Source organism: Symsagittifera roscoffensis, chromosome 2, assembly GCF_963678635.1.
Source record: "Symsagittifera roscoffensis chromosome 2, txSymRosc1.1, whole genome shotgun sequence".
In the NCBI taxonomy this organism is placed as follows: Eukaryota; Metazoa; Xenacoelomorpha; order Acoela; family Convolutidae; genus Symsagittifera; species Symsagittifera roscoffensis.
In genome coordinates, this window is record NC_087063.1 from 41,414,133 (window position 1) to 41,441,882 (window position 27,750).

The 27,750-nt window shown below is 36.6% G+C and overlaps 2 protein-coding genes across 2 annotated transcripts; both read left to right on the plus strand.

The window, feature by feature from the left end:
• The first annotated feature begins 4,387 nt into the window (after nt 1-4,387).
• On the plus strand, nt 4,388-17,173 carry LOC134839098 (uncharacterized). Its single transcript, XM_063854528.1, has 10 exons — nt 4,388-5,594; nt 6,296-6,436; nt 6,678-7,292; nt 7,955-8,221; nt 11,123-11,489; nt 12,478-12,626; nt 12,883-13,136; nt 14,143-14,203; nt 14,387-14,636; nt 14,859-17,173. Exons 1-10 carry the CDS (start codon nt 5,068-5,070, stop codon nt 15,162-15,164), a joined length of 2,937 nt encoding a protein of 978 aa, XP_063710598.1. The 5' UTR covers nt 4,388-5,067; the 3' UTR covers nt 15,165-17,173.
• A 5,870-nt stretch (nt 17,174-23,043) lies between these two features.
• Nucleotides 23,044-25,523, plus strand: LOC134840395 (uncharacterized). The gene is made up of 2 exons (XM_063856176.1): nt 23,044-24,120; nt 24,518-25,523. Exons 1-2 carry the CDS (start codon nt 23,048-23,050, stop codon nt 25,503-25,505), a joined length of 2,061 nt encoding a protein of 686 aa, XP_063712246.1. The 5' UTR covers nt 23,044-23,047; the 3' UTR covers nt 25,506-25,523.
• Nucleotides 25,524-27,750: the final 2,227 nt, after the last annotated feature.

Below are 27,750 nucleotides of genomic sequence, written 5' to 3' on the forward strand. Positions count from 1 at the left end.
ATTTCTGTAATGGGGGCTGTCAGAGTACTCTCAGGGGTTGCGAATCGTGCACCCAAATATGAGTGCTCAATTTTTTGTAGTTTTCGGGATATGGCAATTTCCGTGGATTTTTCAAAAATAAAATTAGAAAACTTCAATTTGAATTTTCTCAAAGTTTGAAGTTCCCCCGACCCTGGGTTTTGTCAGAGTACACTCAAAGGATGCAAATTTGATTTCCAATGGATGCCGTTTTTATGAGTTGTCATAAATTCGAAGCACCGGAGGTGCGTTACCTGCTAGTTTAAATTAAAATTGATAGTCGAGTTCATCGTTTTTCGAAGCCATTCTGAGCTGCTGTCTGCTGATTTTTGTTCCTCCAGTTTCGCGTAGTTTCATTGTTTTAGGACTGTAAAAACTGAAACCAAGCAAGCTTGAAGTGCTATCAAAACAGAAAGTATTAGAATCACAAGTTTCAATAAATTTGTTCAGAATTGCCAGACGAATTTATCGTTTCTTTTTTCGTTCGCTAGTTAAGAAAATTTTTCAATTTTTTTTCTCACGTTTAGATCATTTCGATCTATTTTCGGGTTGCGTTTTTCTATAGAAAGTTCAATGAAATATCTTTTAGTCAAATATATTTAGTCAAAATTTCTGATTGATTTTTCGATAAACCATTTTTTCTGTCAATTTGTTCTTACCTGATTGGTTTTTTTAATTGAAAATTGGCGTTTTTAGTTTCCTAGCTTTTCAAAAGCAATTGATTTTTCGTAAACAGTGTCTCGTTCAATTTCCTATTTTTTTTTGTTTCATTCATTCATTTCATCAGTTTTTTGCTGAACTCTAGTTGAACTCGAGTTTTGGAATGCTTTTCAAAAGTTTTTGCACATTTTTTTATTGTCACTAGTGTTTTTTTAAAGTCGTTTTCAGTTTTTTCAGATCACATTTGTTGTGTTTCTAATCTGTCTAGTTTGTTTAGGCTTCTGAAAAGTTGAATACTATTGTTCAGTATGTATATGTCTTTCATTTACATATTTAAAAAGTAAACCCGAGTTTGTGGATTTTGGTTCTTTCATCAATGCAGTTTACTAATAGTTCGATTGCGTGTCTTCCAGGCAGATTTAAAAATTAATTTGGAGATTGGCTGATTTTGTTGCTTGTATAATTTAAAAAAAATGTTTAGCAACAATTTTGCAATCTGATTTATGACTTTTTTCTTGACTTACAGCTTGTGCATCACAAGTGGTGCGAAGCTCTGCTTCGCCTCTGTGTAAGAATTTTGCGTGTGCGATGGCAAGGTTCTGATTTGTCATGGGTGTAAAGTTAAGGTGTCTAATTGTGCAGATAAGGGTGTTTGAATAGTTTTCTGTTTTAAAACAGTTTTCTTCTATCATGTTTGGTCATTTTTTGTCGCCGTGTTTCCTCGCAAAATTAGCTAGCACAAAAATTTGTTAGACAGTTGAGTGATATTTCATATTAAAGCCCATTCAAATGTAATTTGAACAACCTTGAAAAATTTCGCTGTGCAGAAAAACCGGTTTGAAGTTTTCGTCTTTATTTGAGCGAATAAAGCGAGCGGGCAGGCTTAATAGCTCGTTTTAAGTTTTTTGGACACTTTATTTTCTTTTTAAGCTCAATTGAGTTCCCTTTTTGAATAATTTCAACCTTCTGTTTGGTTTTTTATGGATCAGCCATGTCAATTAGAAAAATTTTTTGAGGTGATATATTCCAATACGTGGCAGTTTACTTCCTGATCTATACGAAACAAAAACGTGTCTAGCGGAAATCGAACTGTAGCTTGTATCTTGGGCCGATTTGTTTGCCAGTGGAACGCCCGTCTGCGTCATGCGAAAAAAGCAAGAATATATATAATAAAGAAGGATAGCCGGTTACTGGGCAAGTAGCACAGAAGGTTCCGACCATAGTCTTAAAAGAAAACATAAAAGTTTCAAATTAATGTTGTTTTTTGACGTGTTGTGATAAAAGCGTCTGAATGAAAAAGTAGAGATTAGGCATATTCGGCAGTCATAGTAAACTAAGCAAATTGGAAAACAATGTTCGAAGAAAAATTTTTGGAAAAACAAAAAAAGTTTTTTCAAAATTTTTGGCTGTTTTTTTAATTATTGAAGCTGCTGATTCCAAGCAAGCGCTAAAATACTCAGAGAACTAACTTTACTCGAGTAAATCTAAGTTTTTGCCTTTTAAATTAGGCTATTTTGAGCTTTTAAGCCATTAAAATAAGCGAGTGTACGCCTGCTCGCTCCTTTAATTCCTCGAATTAAGAGGAAAAGTCAAAAGTTTGAAACCGGTTTTCTCGGGCTTGATTATGATATATCCGTCAACTCTCTCTGATGACTATTTGCGGTAGCTGATTTTGCGTGAAAAACAAGAAAAAATCTAAACCTTAGAAAACTCTTTTTTTTTAAATGTGTTTGCAAACAGAATCGATGTGTTCATTGAAATATAACGTTATATCAAATTTTATGCCAAGATACTAATAATTAGCAACTATGTTATCTGTTACTTGAAGCGTGTTTTCATTTGCCCGAAGTTAAATTTCTACACTTTGAACCGTGTTGTGTTAGTTCCTTTGATAAAAAACCATTTTAAAAATTTCTTTTTCCAAAATTCGCTGAATTTTACTTTTTGCTCAATTTCACGATTTATTTTCAAAATATTATGAAGACTAAAAAAAATTGGCTCTAATGTTTTTATCTGTCCAGCTCTAATTTTATATTATTATCACAACTGTAGAGCATATTCCGTATGATAGAAGTTGTTGTCTATCCGCTCAACCGATGTTTTGCCGCTGAAATTCATAAAACATCTAATTGGATGAGGCAAAACAGTCTGACAGTAAATTCCGATAAATGTTTATTTATGAACTTTGGTAAGACCTCAACATCAAGGTTGCATATTTCATCTTTCAGGGCAAGTGCTAAAAACTGTTGATCGTTCCAAATATTTAGAAATTGAAATTGACAAGAAAATTTGGCTACAAATGTCATATTGAAAAAATAACCAAAAAACTTTCGCAGGTCTGTGGGGTCGTTTATAAATCTAGAAAATTTATATTATGGAATTCAAAATCCAGTCAAAATTAAGTTATGGAATTTTATTGTACGGAGGTACGTATAAAACGTATTTAAATGAAGTTTTGGATGTTCAAAAACGAATCATTAGAGCAATTTTTTTAAACCACTTTCTGAGTCACTCGTCGACATTATGGAGAACCACGAGTTCTTCACTGTTTTCGATATTTTTCTCTGTGAATTATTCAAACTGCTTTTCCATGAGCTTCGTGGCCGCTCTCAACATAAGTTTCCTAATCTAGAACAACTTCACAGTAGACGACAAACAAGAAATACTACAAAATACATATTATCTTCTGAATACTGTAGAACCTTTGAAAAACGGAAATCAATTGAACATCAGCTGTTTTCAGCTTATAATTGACTGACCAAAAATAATTTATGACCTAAAGACTTGTTAGAAATGAGTGATAATCATTTCTCAATTTTTTTCAAACGTTTTTCAAGGTTGTACCTACGTAATAATTTGCAACTTTTTTCAACTTTCTTTAATTACTAAGTTCATGTCCCTCACAACTGCTCTCTCAGCATTACCCAGGGTCATTGCTCGTTGAGTTGAAATACTCTTCAATGCCCCTCCAGGCAATTAATAGTTATTAAGATTATATAACTTTTCACTGCAGCTGGTAAATGAATTTAAAAAAACCGTCATCGTGCTGAGGTTCATACCTTTTCCCAGAGCTGACTTTTGTATAGGTTTACTCTGTGCTTAAAGACTAGAAGTTTTTTACCTATAGAGTTAAACAGAAATTCAGCGCAATAGGTGATTAATTTTGTGACTGCTTTTCTTAGCGCATCTAAATGTGAGTGGTTAATGTTTTTAGCCATTAATAATTACTTAAGGATGTTCGAATTTCGTGCTCCTATCCCTCAAACGACAAAAATTTGTTTTTAAATTAGCAACTTTGGACGGAACAGCTTCGTCAATTTTTCAGCATGCGGCTCTTCTTAATGTTTTCGTTTTGAGAATCAGATGAATATCCAATTCATTTTTCCAAAAACATTTTTATCAATTTTTGTTCAAATTTGCCTCAAATCAGCTCAGCTGTGACCCTTTAATTCGAAAGTAGATGTAAAATAACACCAGATGCGGACAAGTGAGATTATATGTGAGGTTATTTGAGAACGTCTAGGGAAAATAGACCTTTTATATCTGGTGGTAAAGTGATGCTTATTATAGTGATGCGATCCTTCTCATATCTTAGAAGTTTCGCGTCATTTCAGCTAAATATAGATATGGTGCCGAGGTTGGCTTAGTTTCACGAGAATTTAATGCTCCGTCTTTCATAACTCTTATGTAAATAGTAAGTAGCTCAGAGTCGAACATAGTTTGATCCCATCGTCGTCATATTCTAGTTGATGTTAAAGTTATAACTATATGTGCATAGTTGGTTATAGTTAGTTGCAGCAAGCGGTGTGTTTTATAAAAGACTCTGTAATAGGCTCTGTTAGTTCATACACATTATCGGCATTATCTAGTCTCGTTTTTCACTCTCTGAAATCTTTTATTTGAGGCTTTGATATTTGAAGTTCCATTCAAACCATAATTGTTCCGCCTGTACTCCGACGGCGACGCAGTTTCAAACAAAATCTGAGAACTTCATTACCAGATAAAAAGAGTCTTTCACCTTTTTAATTTCCGTCACAATAATTTTTGAGTTGAGCTCTTGTTAAGTTAGAAGCAAATATTTCACGCTTTTTATAGTGCTTCAAAATTGCGTGTTACTCTCAAAGCATTTCATATACCATATTGTGCTTGAATTTTGAACAAGAATTTCATCAATTTTAAGTTCATTTAAGATATTTCTCTTAGCATTTTAGTTAAATTGTTGCTTTTGATTGGACTCCTTGTTTTTATTTCGGCGCATTATCTACTAATTGTGTTTACAAACACGTGGTGGAATTAGTTTGCGAACACTATTATCGTGCCATCTTTTGTCGGGATTAACATCTAACAATCTAATTTTTAACGAGAAAAATCTGATTTGCAGTTTATATTATGCCAGTTGGATCTGGATACAGCAAGCACAGCAGTTCCTATGTAGGCCCGAAGAGAGATTGCCACTCGTTAACTGACTCCTTTTCCGCCAGCAGCAAAGCTGTCGGCAGCGGCGGACCCAATGGTGCTAACTCTTCATCTTCAAGCAGCTCATCTGGAAGACAGGTGTTCTCTCTGATCGCCAATCAAGACACACCCAGCATCAGCAACACTACACTAAATTCGCAGCAGGGCCAAATCTCTTCACAGCAGAAAAAAGCGACAAAAACGGTGCTTGTAGTGAAATGTACAGACTCGTCAATCAACGCTTTCAACCAGGTCATCGCCAACCAACGACAGAAAGGAGTGCCAGTGCCTTCAGTCTCCTTCAAGAAGGGAGGAGGAAGTCTGAATCTTCCGCTTCAGAATGCCGATGGCGGCTTCTCAATGAGGGGTCTCAACTTCAAGTTGAGCAAGTTGGACCAGGCAGCCGGACTCGAGTGTCTGCTCCAAAGATCTACACCTGGGAAAAACCAATGCAGTAACAGGTAAACTTTCAGTTTTTGATATACTTTTTTTTATTGACTGCCCTTATAAACCTCAAATCCATCTTATTGAAGTTCTCTGTAGTACTTTTGCAAAAAGCAAGGATGTTTCAACTGGGTACTAGATTTTTTCACGTAAAATACTTCTTTCACAGGATAACTGAAATTGGAGGTCTTCTCGGAATCTGTACTTCGTCAACTAACAAAAAATTTTGAGAAGGTCATGTTAAATGCCATTTCTATTTGAGAGGTTGGTTGGAAATTTGTAAGTCGGATTTCTGTATATCTGTTTTTTTTTTTTTTCGAATTTAATTTTTATTCGTTTCAACATGTGCCTGCTCAAAAATTGTCATCTTTGTTACCGCTTTGTAAGTTTCGTTTAGATGCTAATTTTAACGTTCAGTCTTACTTGGCATGTATTCGTTTGATAAAAACTTGATTCATGACAAAGTTAAGAACGAGTTTCGGTAGATCAACTTTCTCAAAATAATTTCCGAACATTTTTTGTGGCTTTCATCTTATAACTGTCGGTTAGTTTGTCATGCTATGTTTATCTTGTATCGAAAGTGGTGGTCTGAATTTTTATCGATTGATTTTGTTATAAGGGTACTGCTATATTTGAATTGAGCTTCCGAATAATTAATATGGTTACTGTTAATCCTAGTCTCAACATGTTTTAAAATGAGTGTTCGTGCTTTTTTCAGGATTCGAGGTGAAGTGAAAGACAAGCAGCTGACAAGCATAGGAGATATTACACAGACTGCACGCATAGAGGGCACAGACGAGATATTCCAGCAGACGAAGCAGAGGATGAGTCAAGTCGAACAGGACTACAAGAAAATTAGGTTAGAGAGGCATCCAATCATAAGCATAACAAAGTATCATCCTTATCTGTCTGAAAAAATTCAATGCGGACCTTTCAATTGGAGTAGCAGGGAGCACAAGCATGGAGTTTCTTTATCATTGTTTTACATAAGATAATAATTTTTATGATCTATTGGATCGTTTGTCATTAGCTGTAAGTTAGAATATATATTTTATAAACTATAGGAAGCAAATGAAGTCAATTGAACCGTCGTTTTTTAGTACAAAGACAATCGACAACTTTGGGAAGAACAAGCTAAGTGGAGTTACCAAGAAGAAATCTGCTCTGGATCTAAAACCCAATAGAATGCTGGTTGAAGCAGCGAGCTTGGCCAGTCGACCTTCAATGGCACCTAAACACACCATATCTAATTCTCACGATAGCAACAAGTTCGGACCAAGAAGCGAGGATTCGCTCCTATCAGTGCGGAACAAGAGCAGTTTTTCACACCAATCAACCGGATCCCGAAATAGTTCCGCAAATAGCAGTCCACAGAACCCTAGTTTTGCAAGCAGTACTTTCCAACCACCCGGACGTCAATCAATGATGCCGGAGTCCAGCAGCATTTTGAGCGAGGGAAGCGTGCCTGCAAAGGGACCAAATAATAGCTTGAATAATCATAGAATAATTAGTGGCAATACGAATACAAGGGACCTTAGTCTAGACCGGTCGCGTCATTCGATCTCGCCTCCAATTCCTAAGTTGGGAAGTGAGAGAGTGGCAGATGAGCCAAGGAGAACACTCTCGGAAGCTTCTCGGGTGTCGACAAATAGCAACAGCAACAGCAACAGTCCCAAGTCAGCAACCAGCGAAACCTCATCGCAATATTCGCTCAAGTATGTTTGTCCAGCGCAATCATTAGAGTTTTTAGCGAAGAATGATTATTACTGCGTTTTACCTTGAAACAATTTCCTGGTTCAATTACGAGGCAAATTTTCATTTATGTTTAATCAAGGCGCTTTAAAAAAATGTCACTGAAAAAAAATACAAAAAGAACATTTGGAAAAGATTAAAACAGTATATTATAATCAAGCGAAAGCTAATATTTGCATTAACCAAAACACCGTCAAATTGAGAAGTCATTCAGGCTTAACTAACAATAAATTCAGCGCTGTTTGCCTTTGAGCTCTTCAGAATACGAAATTAAACAACACGCCATAAAGATAAGTTTCAAGGGGGTGGTTTTAAAAAGCAAATCAATCTCGATAGCTTCGAAAATCGATAAAAGAATAAGCCGTGTTATATGTGGAAACGGTTTGACATCTTTTTTTTTACCACTGACTTTGGAGATTATTAGTTAAGTTCAAAACTTTAACTGTTTCAATTTGGTGTGTTTTATTTTTTCACTTGCTGTGTTGCCCATTGGAGTGTGTTAACGTCGTAAAATTTGTAATTGAATTGAATGGCTAATGTAATTTTGTCGGGGGGGGGGGAGAAGATGAGAATATTAGGATGATGATGAGTGTAGAATGTAATGAAGGTATTTGAAATGTTGTAGGGACCACATTCTGCACCTGTTGGCGGTGGAAGATGGCATCACAGTTAGTAGTGTAGTGTTCCGTCTCAAGTCCCAATGCAAACTGAAGGGGGTGCAGCACAGCCACGTGCTCTCCCTCCTCAACCAGGTGGCCACAAATGAGAACAGGGCAGCCAATGTCTACAGTCTCAGAGGCAGTCCTGACTTGGTCCAGTTGGTAGCCTCCGAACAGATCAAGCCGCAGCAGTATCCCTTCTACACACAATCACAGCGCCACATACTAGCCAAGTGAGTCACAAGTCATAACTCATTTATATGTTATGTTCTCTCTGAAAAAGGCCAAAATGTTTCCTAAAGGTGAACAGCAACATATTTTATGCTTAGTGGTTCCTGTTTTGGCGGTGGTTAGATTAGAGCACAAACCAAATTTTGATGACACGTTTTTCGCCGACCACCAACCCATATATATTTTGATTCGAATTGATTTAGCAATGCACAACAACTATTCGTGTGCCTTCCGAATTTTTTTCTCGTTAGGTGACAATAAGTTGTTTAGCGACAGTTATTTACAGGCGACAATTGGGGAGTAAAAAAACCAGCCTATGCATAAACCAACCGAAAATGCGCGGAGTATATGAGCCAGCCGAAAAGTTACATCATATGAATGAATTTGCACAGGGGCGGATCTAGGATTTTCTCGAGGGGGGGGGGGGGCGAGTTTTCAAAAAAAGTTCGAAAATTTTGACGACTTTTTTTTTAGGTCGACCACCAAATTGATTTTTCGAGCTCTTCCAAAGCACTGCTTTGCCCCTATTTTGGCTAAATTAAAAAAAAAACAGTCAAAAAAGCCGTTTTTTTGGCACTTTTTGAAAAATGTTGACAAAAGAATCGCGTTTTTTTTGGCGCGCGCTCCCCCTCAAAGTTAGTATATATTGGCGCCCAAGGCGCCTTTAGAAAAATTTTAGGGTCGGTCGGCCAAAAATGGATTTCTGAAAAAGTATCAGTGGGGGGACCCTTTGGGTCGTCAAGGGGTCGAATCCCTGAGGGGGGGGGGGGGGGGGTGGGCGTCCCCCCCCCCTTAAATCCGCCCCTGAATTTGCATAACTTTTGTAACTTTTACAGAATTGTTACATAACTATTTTGTAACACTTACGTATTTTCGGCTTGTTGATATTTCGACTGGTTTATACTTCGGTTGGCTCATATACCACCGACAATTGATAGCATTACAAAAAACTACAATTCTTAACGCAGGAGTTTGTCCTATTAAACAGAAAGCTGACTGGAAATCAAAATTTGATTAGCAATACACGGCACATAACCAAGTGACCATGCCTCAGTGGGTCTGTGAGACGACATGGAATGTTTCAAGGAACTACTAAGCAGTAAATCCGATTTGATTTTCGAACGACATTGCGATTTGATCTCGGTGTCTCTAATTGCGACGAGTTGTCGCCAGACCCGCTTTTTCTAACTGTGGTGACACTCACTGGCGACAAATCGTCGTCATTTGGGAACGGTTTGCATCGTATTTTAACAAACAGACGTGATTGCCCGAGCATAAGTAAATTCAACTCATTGAGTTTTTCAAGTTTTCTCATGCCAGAAATCAATACTTCGATCAATTTCTTGTAGATGTCGGGTTTTAATTTTGCAAAAGGCTTTGTAATTTTTACGATAGCGTAGTATACATACTTGAGTTTTTTTCTGTATGTAAAAGAAAATTAATTTTCATCTTTTAGTGGCCAATTCCTTTTCAGTATTTGATGCATTTTACAATCTTGTTTCGTATGAATGTTTGACTGATCACTTTTCAGCAGAGCCGCTCTATTTATTTTATACGCCTACTTGCTCTAATTTTTACAGTATTTTTAAACCGCATGAAAAATCCAGGTCCTTTTTTTTACAATAATATAATAGTGACTAAAAGCTTTGTATATTGGGATGAATTTTTAATGCCCTCAACTAATAAGCGTTCAACTGAAAATAAAAACATGGGATAACTCATCCTTTTAAATTATTCAGACAGCAATAATTTTTCTTTTCTTTTTGAGAAATCATGCGTTGAAGAATAATAGTTTGATAATGAAAAACACTGGCTTTTTTGTTTATAAGTGACCGCTTGAAAAACTAATATATTTCCAATTTAACACTAAATTTTAAATGGAAAACAGAACCAGATAAAAACATTCATGGGCGGCTTATACTGGCTATCTCATTGGAGCTACTGTATAATTTTATAATCCATCCCTTGCCTTTCTAAAAATTGAGATGCAGGCTCTCGGCAGGTTATAGGTGCCTAACCAAAGGAAGAGGTTAAATAGTCGTTACCCCTGTAAAAAAAAATTGTACAGTAGTTGTAGTACCATGAGATTGGTACCATAACGTGGAATATTAAGCTGATCAATTTAATTTTGAAATGTGAGACAAAAGATGGTGATTTTTGCCAGTTTGCTTGCGCCACATGTGTACTAATTCAATTTTTTGAGCTGACAATTCAAACCAATTTGTAGACAGGATTACCATCTGTTTCTATACGGGAGCAAAGCATCCTCTGTTTGTTAGATCTTTTCTCTCGCAAACAACATATGTGTGCTAACTAAACCAACTCTGAGAATGGATCGAGGATATAAAAGGAAACCATTTATATCTGTGTTTTTATCTCATGTCAATACAAAACGGAGTACTTGGGAACAGAAACATAGCAAATGAATGCAGAGACGCTATAATTCTGAATCGGTCGATGTTGAACAAGTTTTTTAAGAGTCTGATGCGGTAATGCTTTTGCGCTAATGCCATTTGAACACTCAAAATAATGAAACCAAAATCTAGGTCAAATTGTGAAACTTGACGATAAGTGCATGGTAATTGCTCCAATTTTGCTAATGTGTTAAATAGGGCATCGTTCCTTATTTGGTAAGGGACATACTGAAAATAACTACGCTTAGCTAAATTAGTTTTTCAAGCCGTTTAAATCTTTTTCTAAATCTTGAGTTCAGATTTTCACTAAAAGGAACTACATGCATGCCGTACGAGTTAACTTATTGGAGCTCCTGCTCTGTAAGTGTTTTTAGGCTGTTAAAATGTAAGATCCTTTTATATGGAATTTTAAAAGTCTCCTGGGTTAGCATGTCAAGAAGTTGAAGAACTACTGACTCAATATGGATGAAAATCTGTTTGTCATTTCAGGAAATTGGACCGCCTTAATAATCTGGCCAGTCAGGACAATCATGTTCCGACGACCAGGTTCTCTTCGCCTTACGAGCCAGCAGACGACATCTCAGTCTCACCCGTCGCGCTCTCGGCTCCATCGACCTCGCCCTTCAACCCCTCCCACTCCAGAACCCAATCTCACTCGGAAGAACATCCGAACCCTAAACATAATCATCAACATCATCAACCACAGTCACTGTCGGCTTCGAGTCAGAGGTCGTCGGATACACTGTCTTCGTCCTCGGGGAATCTAAGACGCGAAGCCAAGCAGGAACATCAGAGGAGTTCTAAAAGTGAAGTTCCTGACTGTTTTAGGAACCTCATCGAAAATACTTCTACTCAAGTTAGTTTAAGGATTTAATTAGGGTTGCCAAAATTTAATGTGAAATTGCTTAAGCTAATTCTCCTACCAAATTAAAGAGATACTCAAACTTATAAATTTCTTCTGCGTTAACCTGGTTTTGGATGCCTGTAATTATTTAGCCTTTGAAATTGAGGCGACCATCTCGAAGATCTTAGTATTTTCAAGAATTTATGTTTGTTTGGTTTTGAATAGTTGCATTTGAGTTTGAACTTTACAAGTTATGTCGTTATTGATGTTATTTGAGCAGATTGATCTTTTATTGGGACAGTTATTGTTCCGACCATCGAAAATGGAGAGGAACTTTGTCTTTGTGTGCATTTTAGTCTTTGTTTTCCACGCAAAATCAGGTACCGCAAATAATAATCAGAGTGGGTCAAGTGATATTCAGTCTTAATAGGAACAACATTAAAAAAATTCAAAATCCTCCCAGAGCCGAGAAGGCTTATAATAGGATAAGGTTTTATTTAAACCTTGAAAACTAAGTTTCACTCCAGTCAAATTAGTTTTCGGAAGTTCTTTTAGCGCCTTCTTAGGAATAAATTTTAAAAAATAATTCTTCAAAAATTTTGATTTGTTTTATTTCTTATCTTTTTTTTTCAAACATCAAAAAAAAGTCTGGAAAATAAAATTTTTCTTAGTTTTTTTTTATTGATCGAGGAAAACTTGTCTAATATGCATCAATAGCTGTTTTTATTGAGCTTTTGATCAGATCCTCTCATCACATCAAGAGTAAAAAAAAATTAAACATTTTCAAGAATAAAAACTGTTGTACTTGAAATATTTTGATTTTTTTAGTCATTTTTCGAAGAAAAATGTTTCCCAATATGACTTTTTTAAATTATGATTATCGGAAATTACTGAATTTTAGTATATCGCTCAGATCCTTATATCGCACAATATGGTTGGAACATTCTGTGCTACCTGAACAGCAACCGGCTATCCTAGTTTTATTTTGTTTCTGTTTTAGAGAAAGAGACAGATAGAGTCAAGCGATTCCTCGAATGCAAAGGAGCATATAAAAGAAGAGCATATTAAGAGCAGGAGTTTGTCCGCTCATAGTTCCAACTCCGACCAGAAACGATTCAGACCATCATTGGAATCCAATTCTAATCACAGGTAAAAAGAATTCATTCCGACCTACGCTCTGACAAATATGACCTGAATTTGTTCACAAAATGTCATTCAAGAGCGTATCAACTAATTGCATTATCATGCAAGTTTATTAGGTTAAATATTACGAGCTCAAGGAGTTTTATCTATAATCTTAACCAAATTTATCACTCGAAGTCTAAAGCTGTCAAAACAAATCCTAGTTTATTTGTTAATCGCGGTTGGGCTTCGATTAGTGTACTCAAATTTGGTTCTGTTTCAGTCAAAGTCACCAACAAAATGCAACGACAAATGAGTCCACCAGAAAAGAGACTGAAAAGATTCACTTGAATGCACCGCATGCTCTACATGCAACGCAGCAAAATGCAGCAGGATTTAATAAACAAGCCAATCAGGGTAACTCGAAGCAGCTCGAAGATGTTGTAACTGTTGAACCTAATTTGATGACTGTGACGGGACAAAATGGACTCGAGTTTGAAAGTGTCAAGAGTGGAAAGCAACTTGTCTTTTCACATTGTACGCAATAGTTCTTCATCTTTCATTTTTTTAAAATCAAAGTTAATTGTAGTATGAAAAGGATGCATTGCTCTAATTTTTGTTGAGTGACAATGAAATTATCATTGATCAATATTTGAAATTCGTTAACCATGTGACGTAACTCAAAACCCTAATTAATGCCCCTTACCAATATTGACAAAGGCAACTAAGGTTGACTCATTATCTGAGCTTGAAAGTCTTCTCCTTGAGTTCAGATTTCAAGACAAGCAATAGAGGACAAACTGAAATATTGGCTTCATACATTACATATTTTGGCTCAATAACTTCGATTTATAATAATACAAGTTAACTTCTGCTTTTCGGTTCAATGAATTGTGAGGCTTGCATGTGAAGTTGAAAGTGGTGTGACTGAATAACCAAATTTTCATTGGTGGCTTTTAAATTATTGAGTATCAGCGTTTATTAAGTACCATAGCCAGGTTTGAAATTTGTATGGATGGTGTGTTTCAATGAATGGTCCTTGATGCCATTTGTTGCTACAAAACGACAGTACCGCTGGCGCCGTAGGACAAATTTTCGCGCAACAGCCGGCAGACAGTATTCCTGAGAGATCATCTCTGGAAATTTAATGCCTAAAGTTTACCGTGGATGTAAATTTAGTCTTAATGTTCTTAACCACGGCTGAAAGACCTGATTATAAATATATATTGATCAAAAATTTAGCTAATATTGAAAAAAAAAGAGTTCGATTGACGTAGCAAATAATTAATTATGCCTGCGCATGCAAACCTGATCTTTGATCCTTTTTGTTATGTTGATAATATATCTTTCAAAGGAAGATTCTTAAACGTTTTTTGAAAGTGACCACCAAAGAGCCGTATAAGAAGTTGCGTTCTGAAGATCTGGACTTAGACGTTTTTTCATTCAAGCGGAATGCAGTGTTTTCGAGGCTTCATTATATGATAATTGCTATAGATTATAATTGTATTGAACTGCTGTAATGATGAGTTTGGTTTGATTTCAGGTCTGGCCAACTGCAAATACTGCATCGAAGATCCGCTGAAGGACTTTGCCGAACTGAAGAGGTGAGCTTTTAACTGTCGCTCAAGTCAAGTGTGGGACGATAGCGTAAAATGAGCTCAAATCAAAATGCACAATAAATTGGAAAAATGGTTGTTTCTGGTGATCAGCAAATTGCTTGAACAGGCCAAAGAATCACATTTGTGAGGTTTCACTTAATGAAATACTTTAAATTTCTAATTTTCAAGTGAGATAAGCGCAGTGACGAGCAGAGACGAGTACTTTGTGATGCACGAGAAGTTCAAACAGGACTACTCGGTGGAGTTCCAGCCACTGAGACGGAAGGTGACAGAGACGAAGAAACTGTTCAAGCAGCTCAAGGACGACTTCGAGGCTGCTAAGGTGCAGTACTCTAAGCTGGCAGATGACGAAGCCAACAAGGCCCAGCTGGAACAGATGGCGAACAACGTCATCAAAGAACACGAGAGGCTCTTCTGTGTAAGTAATTGCAGCATTGAGGGTTTTTGAGACCTGAAAATAGAGTTAACAATAAATCACCTAAACCCAATCATAATTAAAATAGCTTTGAAGATCCATTCTAATTGTTTGCAAAGGAGAAGAGACGACTTTTGAAAATGTTTGAAACAACTGGGTTTATTTCGAAATCAATTATACATTAATATCAGCGTCATAAAAATTTAAACATTTTTTTGTTTGCAGCAAGAGGATTTTTTGAAGACAAACCACCGGTGCTGCCAACTGCACAACCAGCTGTCAGTAGTGCTATCTCGTCTGCAGGAATTCCGAAATCACGAGATTCACCGAATTACTCAGAAACATGTGGGTATGAAAGCCGCCGCCACGCACAAAATCACCGCTACAAACCCCAACGGGCAGTCGCCGAAACCACCTCCAACTTCAGGAGCCTCAGCTAACTTCTCAAACAGAGCTAACTTCGTGTTCAACAACGCTACTGCAGCAAACAATGCAAGCAACCCACGCGCCAAACAAACCATCAAAACATAGCCACCGTGTGCCTGGACCACAGCGCAAATAAGAAATAACGGACGCAATGGAATCACGATCTCACATGCAATTTCAGTCAATTTGAACAAAAATCATTTCACTGATAAATGATTCAATCTTTTCATGCGTTGACCTTGTACGCCTTCACCATTCTGAGATACGGTGCCTCTTCATATTGCCCGAAGATAGGAACTGATTATACTTAAATACACACTTGGGATACTTAATCAACTTGGGAAACTTCCCAGAAAAACTTTACAGAAAAGTAGACGAATCGCATCAAGAAAGGTGATTGCTCTCAATATCATCAACGGAAATCAATCAGGTGTTTCTGGTAATTGTGAGACCGCAAAGACTGCATGATGGACTTCCTTGACCTTTCAGAAAGAGGAGGTCAAGAACAAGGACTAGTGTTTTATTTTCTGGGTTGTTTGCTGATGCATTGCCTTGCTTCCTTTTTTCTCCCCGTGCTCCCATCAACTGTGCAATTCGCCAAATTCCTCCAAGCTTAATTCATTCCACAAGCTGAAGCAGAATCAATTCCCTAGAATGCAAATTAGTTCCTGACTTTGAAATATTTTGACTTACTTAACTTACTTTTAACCGAAAACTCGACTTCTTAGTGACGATTTAGTTTAATTCAATTATTATTAAAGCTCCATGTTTTATAACAACTCAAATTCTTTCCTATGCTCAACTCCAAAATCATCAAAATGAAAACGCTAAAAACGTAGAAACTGCAAAAAAAATAAGTGCTATTATTTACATAATAGATATTTATGGTCTTGAAGCAAATGCTCTCTTTAGTTATAAGTATTCAGTCATTGACTTGGGTGTGGGCTTATTCGGCAAAACTAGTTTTTGTTTAACGGTGCTATGTTAATTTCTTCTCTCCTCAGCGAGAAAAAAACGCTAAAAACAAAGAAAAATGCTATTGTGTTAGTGGCCTTGTTGCTAATGAATCAACAATGAATGATCAAATTATAACTGGTGTTGGGAAATCGCTTAAATATTTTGCATACGTTTGAGATCCTTTATATCGAATAGTGGTGTTGTTTAAAATTTGAATGCAATTTTAATTTTTGAAGTTTAACAATTTACCATCATGGTTCGACATGGTCTTTGAAGTAGAATGTTATTAGTTCCTGAATGTCGTGCGAAGAAAGTTATCGAAATGCCTGCCCTATAAATCAAACTATTTGAGATCATTCGTTTAATTTCAGACCGACCTTAACACCAACAATCTTGTGGAGATTCATCCAAAAGCGACGTCCAAAGTTCGCTGTGCCCTAGAATTTAAAGTGCGCAGCTTGCCATCATCAGGCTAAATGATTATAAACAGGAATGAAATAGTTGCAGTTATGTCAAATTATACATGTGAGCTTAGGCATGCGGTCTAACATGTGGTTTGGCGTTTGAAAAACACTATCACTAAGTACCTATTGCCGTCCATTATTTTCTCCCCCTCCCCCTTAACACCCAGTGCCGTCGTAAAATGTTAAATTAAACAAGTCTGCCTGCGTGGTTAAAGCTTTGCTAAATTTATTCAAATCATGCTCTCAAATGGCCTTTCAAAATCCATGCCTCCTTAATATGGATGTATGTACGCTAGCTAAATATTCAGCATTTGTTAAATTCGTGATACTTTTCGTTATTTACGTTTTCGTTCAAGTTAAGTTGCAAATATTATCGGATAAATTTCTCAACTATACTATGGTGCTACATACAACTCAATTAAAACATAAAGAAACTTAATTATTCTAACCCGTGCCGTTCAGAATACGATGGAAAATGATGTAAAAACGAGGGTACTACTAATACATGGTGATACTTGTGTGTAACTTAAACTCAGTTCATCATCGAGCGGTCATCATTATTAGCGGACCACAGATCGTCAAGTTAGCTGTGCTTAGTTGAAAAAAGGGGACGTTTTGATCTAAATTAATTTTGGATATTTTTGGTGTATCGAAATATGCTAGCTTTTTGGAGTGAAGTGTTTCCAGAATGAATTACGTCATTTTTCACAAAATTCTTTTCCCCAAGGATCTGAGGCTTGACACAGGAAACAAACAGAAATATTTAATGAGGCACTGAGAAAAGTTAGTGCTTAAGAAAAATTTCGCAATATTTTCGTTACTCTGATGGTGCGGTGTCATAAGAGGAGACCGAAATACGACGAAAGTAAAGCATGTTTTCTAGTAGGGCGAAAACAATTGAGTTAAAATAGTGAAATCAGACGAAAAGTGTTATACAAGCGTCGTTATACTTCGAATCTATTTTTTTAAACCCAAAATAGAATTCTTTTGCTGCATAGGTGTAGATTAGAGGGCGTTGCATTAATCTCTAGGTCGGTAGTTTGGTTGCGGGTAGAAGTTTTTTTTTCAAATCTTGTATTTATTTTTTTCGTCTTGAAAATTTTTTTGTTGCCTTTTTGTTGCTATTTTTTTGCCGTTTTCTCACTCGTTTTCACGAAGTGTCATGAAAGAAGTACTATTATTTAGGAGTATTGAAAATTTTTGATGCTCAAATTTGTAATTTGACGGGTTGACATTCGATTTTTTCCGATCACTGAAAATTGGGTGGATCTTTGTCTTCGTGTGTTTTTTTTTTAGTTTTTGAAATTTTTTCCACGCAACAGTCAGTGGCATAGTTGATTATATTGGGTCGAGCGATCTTTTAAATTAGACCGCTTCAGTCATAATTCGAGTTTCAAATTTTTCGGTGTCAAAAGAAAAATAGATTTGAAGTTTTTGATAGGTCTGATTTCGAGCGACTGAGCAACCATCTTACAATAGGACAATAAGCTCTACTTTAAGCCGTGAAAATTTAGCTTTAGTCCAATAAAACTAATTTTCGATGTTTCTTTTAGCGATTTTTTTGGAAATTTAAAATTTCAGTTTGTCGAAAGTCAGTTCGTCGAAAGTTCGTATCAGTAACTTCTAAACATGTCCAGATCTAGTTGTCCTTCCAGTTATACCGCGTCCCTTTCTGATTTCCTGGTGATGCTCTGGTACGGGGGGACGTAAACGCTCATTCTTCCCTCTGGATTTCTAATATCGAAGAAGATCAACGTGTATCCAAGAAGATCATCCAATGAAAATAATGAATCCGCTTTTGCGCCATTAAATGACGACACCCGAACAATGTTACCTTTTAATTCTGATGCACAACATTGCTTATCTGACATTTCCCTTGCATCGCAGTTCTTTTTACTTTCTGCATCCTGAACCCCCAATCGAATCCTTGGGCTACGATCACCTCCCCATACTTATCAAATTATCTCTCGATAACGACATACATTTTTCTCCGAATAAGACGTACATAAATTTCCTCAGGCCTGATTGGCGGCAATTTACTGAGGAGATTGAGGCGGATTTCCTCGTTTCCGGGAGTCCCTCTTCAATTCGCCCGGGGAGAATTTCATCATGGATCTGGTGCTCAGGGTAGCACGTCGCTACATCTCCGCGGAGCGTCACGGCCATTACACCACGTATATTTCTCCGTAGCCATATTCTCTTGTTGTTTAAAGAGACCGCGGCCGCCACAACAATCAGCCCATGAAAACACACAACACTCGTTACATATCTTCGTAACTTGACTCTTGACTCCCAATTCATGAATCAGACTGCGAAAGACAAGACAAGTAAATGGCGTGTATTCTTCGAGTTCTCTGATTACTGCACTGGTGTCAAAGTTCTGGAAAGTGGTACGCTCCCTAAACGGAATAAGGCCTATGGTAGGTTTGCACACCATTACAGTTGGCCTCAAAACTATAGCCTCAAATACTGATAAAGCAAAAAAATTAAATAAGCGTTTTACAAATGCTGGAAACCATGCCTCCGACAAATGATTCAGGAGAAGTAAACGAAAAATTGCCAAACTTTCTCTCTAATAGTCCAACTTTCTCCCCTCAACAAACTAAACAAGTCATTGCGGATAGCAAACCTTTACGAGGTCTCGGCCCAGATGGCCTTTGTAATGTTCACCTCTATCACCTCGGACATCTTGCATTTGATTCTGTAACTTAACTTTTTAACCTTTCGCTGTCTGATAATATTATCCGCCAAATGTGGAAAAACTCCAAGGTTATTTCTCTGCTCAAACCCGAAAAAGACCATAAAATTTCCATATCGTTCAGACTTTTAACACTATTCTGCTCGCTGTCAAAATTTTAGAGAGTATCATCCATCCCTTTTTAAGAAAGCATCTCCCAAATGCCACACACCAAGAGTTCCCACCATTTCACTCCACCCTCGATTTTTTTTTATCGCTGATGGCTTTAACCAGAATCGCCCTCCCTTAATTACTGTACATGCCACACGACCTATCAAATGCATTTGATATGGTGTGTCATAGAAAATTTTTGGAACCCATTCATGACGCACCGATGCCAAGAGGTATAGTTTGCTGGCTGAGCAACTACATACTTTTAATAGCCAAGTATTCCCGCTCAGAATTGTTCACTGTAGTGTTCTCCAGGGCTCTGTTTTTATCACCGACTCTTTTTATTTTTAACGTCCATTACGCCCTTCCCACCCGGCCGAAAAATTTCGCCCCACCGCATACGCTTATGATTTCCACCCCTTCGCCCAAAGCCCCGACGTTGAGGCAGCATCGTGCTCACCAAATGGTTATCTGCACCGCTTTTCAAATTTTTCCACCCCTGTAAGCTAGCATTCCTGTCCTCTACAGGGTCAGTTACCTTGATTTCGTTCCATAAGCTGGCATTTCTGTCCTCTAAAGGATCAGTTACCTTGATTTTGTCACCGACTCTTTTCAATTTGTACGTCCATGACACCCCTTCGCTCACCTCCCCCCCGAAAACGTTCGTTTCACCGCAAACGCTTATGATTTCCACCCTTTTGCTCAAAGCCCCGATGTTAAGGCAGCATTGTACTCGCTAAATGGTTATCTGCACCGTCTCTTCAATTTTTCACCTCCTGTAAGCTAGCCTGCCCGTCATCTAAAGGATCAGTTATCTTGCTTTCGTCATACAACAAAGATTTTAACAAAACTCCAACTCTATTTTTAAACAACGAGCCTTGACCCAACCCTATGCTGTACAGCTCACTGAAAGATATCTGCTGACAAGTCTAGTCGTAGGATAGAAGTCCTGGAGTCATTTTTCGCTGGGGGTCAGTTTAAAGAAACCCTGCTTTTAAGTTATAAAGCCTCAATTCGTCCTTTTTAAGATAATGCCTGGATGCACGCCGCCAGCAAGACTTCTTTTAACACCTGCAGGCCATCAAAGTCAAGCCCTCACTTTTATGAGCTCCTCTGCCCACCTCAGTGGAATCGAAATCCTGAACGCTCCAAATCTCCACATACCGTTCACATCACCCAAATCATTTTCTCACCCTCATTCCCACCCTCACGTCAAATTCGACTATCCATTTTACATGCTTTCAAAGACGACACAGACTCCCTTATAACCGAACAAAGACCGTCACTAAATTTTAACTACTAAGAAGACGTTTCGACTTCCGTTTTTAACTAACACAAGGCCCTTTTTAAACAAAACCCTACAAACATCGGAACCAACTTCTTGGCAGAATCACCTTTTAAAGTCATTTGTATTCCTCCTCCAAGCATCGCCCCTCTGAACAGTCCCAAAATGACCCGCTGTAAGCTTTCCCAATTCCGGTATGGTTACAGTCGGTTTTTAAACACTTAACTCGCCCACTTAGATAACTAAGTTTCCTCACTTTGCCCTAACTGTCAATTGTCACTCCGCACTAGTTGCCATTTATGTAGCTGTCCCAGAACTATTCGTCTTTTTCTTCCGCAGACCTGTGGTTAGGGTAAGTAGAAGTAGTGAAGTTCCTTAGCCTGGAGACAGACGAGCAAACCCGCCCAACATGGGCTAAAGAAAGAAAGAAACGGCTTCGTGCCCTGACTAAGTCGTTTAGAAAATTGGTTCTAGGTCGGGAGGCTTGAGTTCGAAACTTTTAGCACCCGTATTTTCATCTCAAGTTGGTGTTGCAAGATTTTTTCGTCCTTTGTTTTTGTTGTTTTAGAGCTCCTTTTTGCTCTCCTTTGCTTTTGTTTTAAAAAAGAAAGATTTAAAAACTGAACAGAGAACTATTATTGCTAGTTTTTCCATAGGTATCATGTTTTTCGTAGCTTTTGCGAATCTTATTTTGAATGTTAATTGCTGTGATATTGGGATGATATAATTGCAGTTTCGTTTTTTTAAGCTTGTTTTGTTATCTTATAACATTTGTTGTCTAATTTTTTAACCTCCGTTTTGTTAAATTTAGAAAATCAAAACAAAAAGCATTGTTTCTCACGATTTCTGTCTGTTTTTAAAAAGTTGAAGGTCAAGTCAATGTATTTTTCTTCGACCAGCTCTTAAAGGAATTGTAGAACTTTTTTCACGCAAAATCAGAAAGCCGAATATCCCTGTAGTTTTCCTTTTTAAAAAAAATCATTGTGGAAGAAACACTATTTTTGGGCTTTAAGGCCGTTAATATCAGCTATTATTTTCTGAATAGAAGATTTTTGAGTGTATTTTTTGAATCTGTTTCAAGAGAAAATTGGTCAAAGAGTCAAAACAGGCTAAAATTTTGATAGAAAATTTACAAAACCAAAATAATTTTTGAACGTTTTTTTTTGTGTTGGACCTAGTTTTCTGATATTTTTATGAATTATCGGATTTTGTAAAATAAAAAGCTGTTTTCGTTGCTGAAAGAGCTATTGATGCAATTTTTTTTCTCTTTTTTTCATGCTCTACAATAAAACGTCAGGTTTACATGTAATAGTGAATACTCGTTATAGGTCTTGGTGATTTTTGTTCCGATCATACTTTTTTCCACGCAAAATCAGTTACCACACATAATCATTGGAATGGGTCGAGTGATATATCTTATTAAAGCCTTTTCAGTCGTGATTTTAACGACATTAAAAAATTTTGAACAAATTATCTCTGTGTCGAGAAAAAACCAGTCTAATATTTTTGATTGTTGGTTTAATTGCAAGCTAATAAAGTGGGTGTGCAGTTTTTCAATAGCTGATTTATGCTTAATTAAAGCCGTGAAAAGCTAGTTTTTTTCGAGTAAAGTTAGTTTTTCAGTGACAATTTTTTTGAAAAAAATTACAATTTTTTTTTTTCGTTTTTCTCTATAAAAACTGTATTCCACTCGGCCTATTTTACTATGACTGTCAAATATGTCTATGTTTAATTTTTTCGTCCAGACCTTTTGATCACACTATGCAAAAAATACGAAACTAATTTGATGAAGTTTTGCACAGTAACAGGCTATCCTTGTTTTTTTCAGGAAAAAAAAATTTATTTTCTGTTGGCTATGCTTGATAACTTCCCTTATGCATAACATCCACTTCCCAACACCTAAATTAGTCTGAGAAGTTGCTGATCAGTTGTTTGTTCTACTGGAAGCCTTTCGTCTAAATATCTAATCGAAATCGTAATATGGACTAAAAGGCCCTAAATATGATTACGCGTGGACTCCGTAAGAGCCTTTTTTTGAAGTGCCCAAATTATCCCTTGAGAAAATCACTGATTAAAGAACATACTTCAAACCATGTGTTGTCAGGGCTCCTAAACAGTTTGCCCACATCCGTATCCCTTCGTAAACCTGAGTCTTAAATTGTCCTATACGTTGATGATACGGCTATTTGCTTTTCAAAAAGTGGTTGAAATTGTTCGCTTCTTGACACTGACAAGTTCAGGGATTATTTTAAAAAGAAAATGTGATATAGATATGCAGATAGGAAGTCGTAGCTCAGTAGAAGTCAATGAGGGGTCTGTAACAAAGCCGTTGTCGGAATATAAATGGAACACAAATGAAGTACTTCATCTCTGCACTTTTTCCTCAATCTGAGGAATATAATAACGGCTAAAAATAAATGTTTTTAGGTGGAAAATGAGCACTGCCATTGAAATGAACAACCACGAATTGGAGGATAGCTCTAACAATTGGAGCAAAAAATCAGCTGCCGTGAATCTTCAAGACGCCCGAATATCCAAACTGGTCCGACATATTCAGTCGTTGTTCGTAGAAAAAGACATTTTAAGTACCGACCAACGGGTATCAAGTTTAAACGAAATCAAAACATACTTGAATAATGTTTCCTCTAATTCGCTCTCAGTGGGAGCTCCAGTAATTACAAACTTCCTCAAAAATTGGATCAAACACTTTCATAAAGTTGATCGAAATCCTAATTTACGAGGAAAACGAGGTGAGTTGGAAATCTTGGTGCTTATCATTCAAAACTTTCCGTCTTTTATTCCCTCACATAGGAATAATTTATTGAAAATATTTCTATGCGAGTTGTCTTTCCTGTCTGATTTAAAACTGGCCAATTACCGAAGCTTCTTAATTGAGTTATTTGCCCAAACTGCAGTGGCCGGAAAATGGTCCTCGCAAGCCAGCGATACGTTCAAATTGCACTATCAGTGTACAATTGAAATGCTGATTAACTCAATTTATTTCTTGGCCTATAAGTACGAGTTTTACAATAAATCAGAAGAATTTGCCGAAAGTTTGAGCGCAAACGGAGAGCCAAAGTTTATTGAAACGAAACAACAGCTTTTGAAATTGAGTGAATGTTGTCCAAAAAGTTTTGTTTTGGTTCTGATGCGGATATTGAAACGTTTAATCTCCATTGAGATAGTCCACGTAGCAAATTTTCCAGTCAAGTCTTTCGTTAACCTGTGTGTAAAAATCTTACAAGACGTAAAATCGAATGTGTTTGAAGCTGAGAAATTATCCGAGTTTCTGCTAAGTTTGAAAATTGAGTGCATGGATTTGATCAAGTTGGTGTGCTGCAGATTTGGGTCTGTTTGTGTTGTTTTTATCCATCCAATCATGAGCTGTTTGATGTGCTATTTGAAGAAGAGTGCTGGAGTACTGAGTCGAATGGACGAAAACTGTTTGGCAGAAAATTCAGCCAAATGCTACTCGAAGGTTTTCGAACTGGCTGAATGTGTCATTACGTAAGTGTCTTAAAAATGTACTAATTTTTTTCTGCTGTGTCTATACCATTAGCTTTTAATAAAGCTAATCTATTGGTTTTATTTGACGTTAATCGCAAACAGAGCAGCATATGTCTAAATGAATTGACAATATGGAGTTGATTCTCCTCCAACGTGAAGAAAAACTTGCGATTAATTGAATTTCACCATTTTTTGTGTTTCATTTTTCATGCTGCTTCTGAAAACGCTGCTACACAACCAAGAAAGTGAGTCCCTTGATGATCTTTGCTTGAAAGAAGCTCGAAACTACAATGTCATGATTTCAAAAATGCATGGAGTTAAGAAAATCAGTGTGGCGAATTTTTATCCTGGGATTCAGAAAAAATGTAGGTTTTATTGCGAAGTTGGTTTGTTTCAGTAACATGACTAAGTATGGATTTGACTGCGACGAACTCGGAAAAGTGTTGGTTTCAATTACATCATCATTGCACAGATTTGCAACTCACGAGAAGCAAACAAGTTCGGCTCTGGAAGACCCTGTGAAGGAAAGTGCAACGCAGAGCTCGGCAAAGAAAACCAGTCGAAAGAGAAAACGTGATAGACATGTGAAAAGTGAGCAAACTGGAAAAGATTGTCCCGAGTCAAAAATAAATACTACCAACAAAACGCTAGAAATTAAGTTCATAATTTCGGTCTGTGAATTCTCGGCGTGCTTGTTCAAAAATTGTTCGCATTTGTTTTCAAGCGAAGTTATTCATAAGTCTATGTTGAATATTGTTTCCCTTTCGATCACAATTTTTTCCTCTTTCGGCAACGAGTTTACGGTTTCAACTGCAGAATACCCGAATGTTAAGTTGTTCAAAAAGGAGGATGTATCACTTGCTATGTTGACAGTCATTGAAGGTTTGATCTGTCGGCCGAATCCGAAGTGTTCTCCACCTGTAGCGATTCTGGCAGAGGTCGTTAAATTGGCAGCAAACAATGAACGAAAAACATTATCTTGTAAAGCGAAAAATATTCAAGTTCTGATTGAAATCGTGACCAAACCTAATTTGACGCAAGTGTTTTCTTCTATTGAAATGCAGTACGAGCCCAAAACAGAATTTGAAAACCAATTGGTTCAAACAGAAAATCAAGTTAAATTGGTCAGTGTGTATGTGCAAACGAATCAACTAGCCGAAAATGCAACAGGTGAATTCAAAGCCGAAAAGTACAATCCACCAGTGAAGAGGAAAAGTAGAAACTGTTTTGTCCAAACTGACGAGAAAATGTTTGCGAAACTTAAAAAAGTTGGAAATAAATCTGACGTTGTGAAGCGCAAAACTGGAGCATCGGTTAAATTACAAGGCGAAGATGAGAATAACTTTGTTGAAATTTGCGAGCAGTTTGTTCCTGATATAATATGAAATATAAATATCAGATAATCTCTGTTTTTAAGAAGGTAAAAACGTCGGACACGATTTGGATGGTAAATATCATTTTGCGAATTCAATTCAAATAAAAATTTGGGGATTGGAAGGTTTACGGAATACCGTTCACCTTTCCCACCCCATCAGCCATTCCAGTCGATTCTTATCAAATCGAAATTAAAGTCATAATTTGCACATGTGGCGCAGAGGTAACGCACATGCATGCACGACAAAGAACCATGGTTTGAACCATCGTGATTTATTTTTTTTCGAACTTTTTTCTGCTCATTTGCCACAGCAAACAATTTGCCTATGATTTAAAAGTTTTGCTTTAATATTGAAAATCCTGACAGTGTTTTCCGCTTATGTGCAACTTATTGCATTCCCAAAAATTTTTGCTGAAATGTTTTATTTTGCCTTCGCATTATTTTTTTTAATTCAGAGCCATGCAAAAAATAGCTTTAAAATTTTTTCGAACTATCATAATATATATGCCAACACTACTGCGGAAAAAGTTTTCCGATATTCCTCCTCATTCACAAATGTTTGTTCACCTGGTTTGATTTTGTTAAGTGAGCTTCTATGAAGTACAAGGATAGAAATTGGCTAGGTCTTGCCTTTTTTGTAATACTTAAATCTATCTATCTATCTATTATTTAATTGGCGTTTCACGTGACACATGTTTAAGAAGTCCCTATGTTGATGTGTTTAAGGAGTCCCTATTTTTGCATGTTTAAGTTTTTTCAACGTATTATTTTTTGCATATTTAACGAAAATATTTTTGCACGTTTAAGCTATACCGTAGGTTAAAATGTTTAAGAAATTTCATTTGGCTCATGTTTAAGTCTGTTGGTCTGTTTAAAAGCCGAAAAATTGCAAGATTTGAAAATTTTATATATACATACGTTCTATACATTTCTATATAGTGTGGTGCTGTTAAGTACCTTCAGGGGTTGCAAATCTGGCGTCCAAGTATGACTGCTCAAATCCTTTTATTTTTCGAGATATGGCGTTTTTATGTTTGTTTTAGTTTTTTTTTCAAAAAACTTATATTAAAAAACTAACCGAACTTCCTTTTCTCAACCCTATAGTGAGGTGCTGTCAGGGTTCATTCGGGAGTTGCAAATCTGGCGTCCAAGTATGACTGCTAAAATCTTTTTAGTTTTCGAGAAATTGCGTTTTTTATGATTTTTTCTTTTTTCAAAAAACTTAGATATAAAAAAAATAAAGCGAACATCAACTTCTCAACCCTATAGTGGGGTCCTATCATGGTACATTCAGAGGTTGCAAATCTGGAGTCCAACTATGACTGTTCAAATCCTTTTGTTGTTCGAGATATGGCGTTTTTTATGATTTTTTCATATTTTTTTTCAAAAAAATTTAGATTTAAAAAAAATTAGATACAAATTAACCGAGCTTGAATTTCTCAACCCTATAGTGGGGTGCTGTCAGGGTATATTCAGGAGATGCAAATCTGGCGTTCAAGTGTGACTGCTCAAATTCTTTTGGTTTTCTGCGTTTTTTGTGATTTTTAAAATTTTTTTTTCAAAAATCTTAGATATAAAAAAAATTTAGCGAACATCAATTTGTCAACCCTATAGTGGGGTGCTGTCAGAGTAAAATCAGAGGTTGCAAATCTGGAATCCAATTATGACTGCTCAAATCCTTTTGCTTTTCGAGATATGGCGTTTTTTATATTTTTTCATAATTTTAAGAAAAAAAAATTTAGATATTAAAAAAAACTTGGATAGAAAAAACTAGAACTTCAATTTCTCAACCCTATAGTAGGGTGCTGTCAGGGTATATTCAGTACTTCCAAATCTGGCGTTCATTTGTGACTGCTCAAATTCTTTTGGTTTTCAAGAAATTGCGTTTTTTGTGATTTTTTAGTTTTTTTTTCCAAAAAACTTAGATGTTAAAAAACTAACCGAACTTGATTTTCTCAACCCTATAGAAGGGTGCTATCAGGATACATTCAGGGTCTGCAAATCTGGCGTCCAAGTATCACTGCTCAAATCCATTTGGTTTTGAGAAATTGCGTTTTTTATGATTTTTTTATTTGTTTTTTCAAAAAAAAATTAGATGTAGAAAAAATTAACTGAACTTCAATTTCTCAACCCCATAGTGGGGTGTTTTCTGGGTACCTTTGGGGGTTGCAAATCTGGAGTCCAAGTATGACTGCTCAAATTCTTTTGGTTTTCGAGAAATGGCGTTTTTTATGATTTTTTCTTGTTTTTTTTTT

Coding starts and splice junctions, on each gene's coding strand:
- LOC134839098 (XM_063854528.1), top strand. CDS start 5,068: ATGCCAGTTGGATCTGGATACAGCAAGCACAGCAGTTCCTATGTAGGC. Junction 5,595..6,295: donor AAAAACCAATGCAGTAACAG/GTAAACTTTCAG, acceptor TGCTTTTTTCAG/GATTCGAGGTGAAGTGAAAG. Junction 8,222..11,122: donor CAGCGCCACATACTAGCCAA/GTGAGTCACAAG, acceptor TTGTCATTTCAG/GAAATTGGACCGCCTTAATA.
- LOC134840395 (XM_063856176.1), top strand. CDS start 23,048: ATGAGCACTGCCATTGAAATGAACAACCACGAATTGGAGGATAGCTCT. Junction 24,121..24,517: donor CTGGCTGAATGTGTCATTAC/GTAAGTGTCTTA, acceptor GGTTTGTTTCAG/TAACATGACTAAGTATGGAT.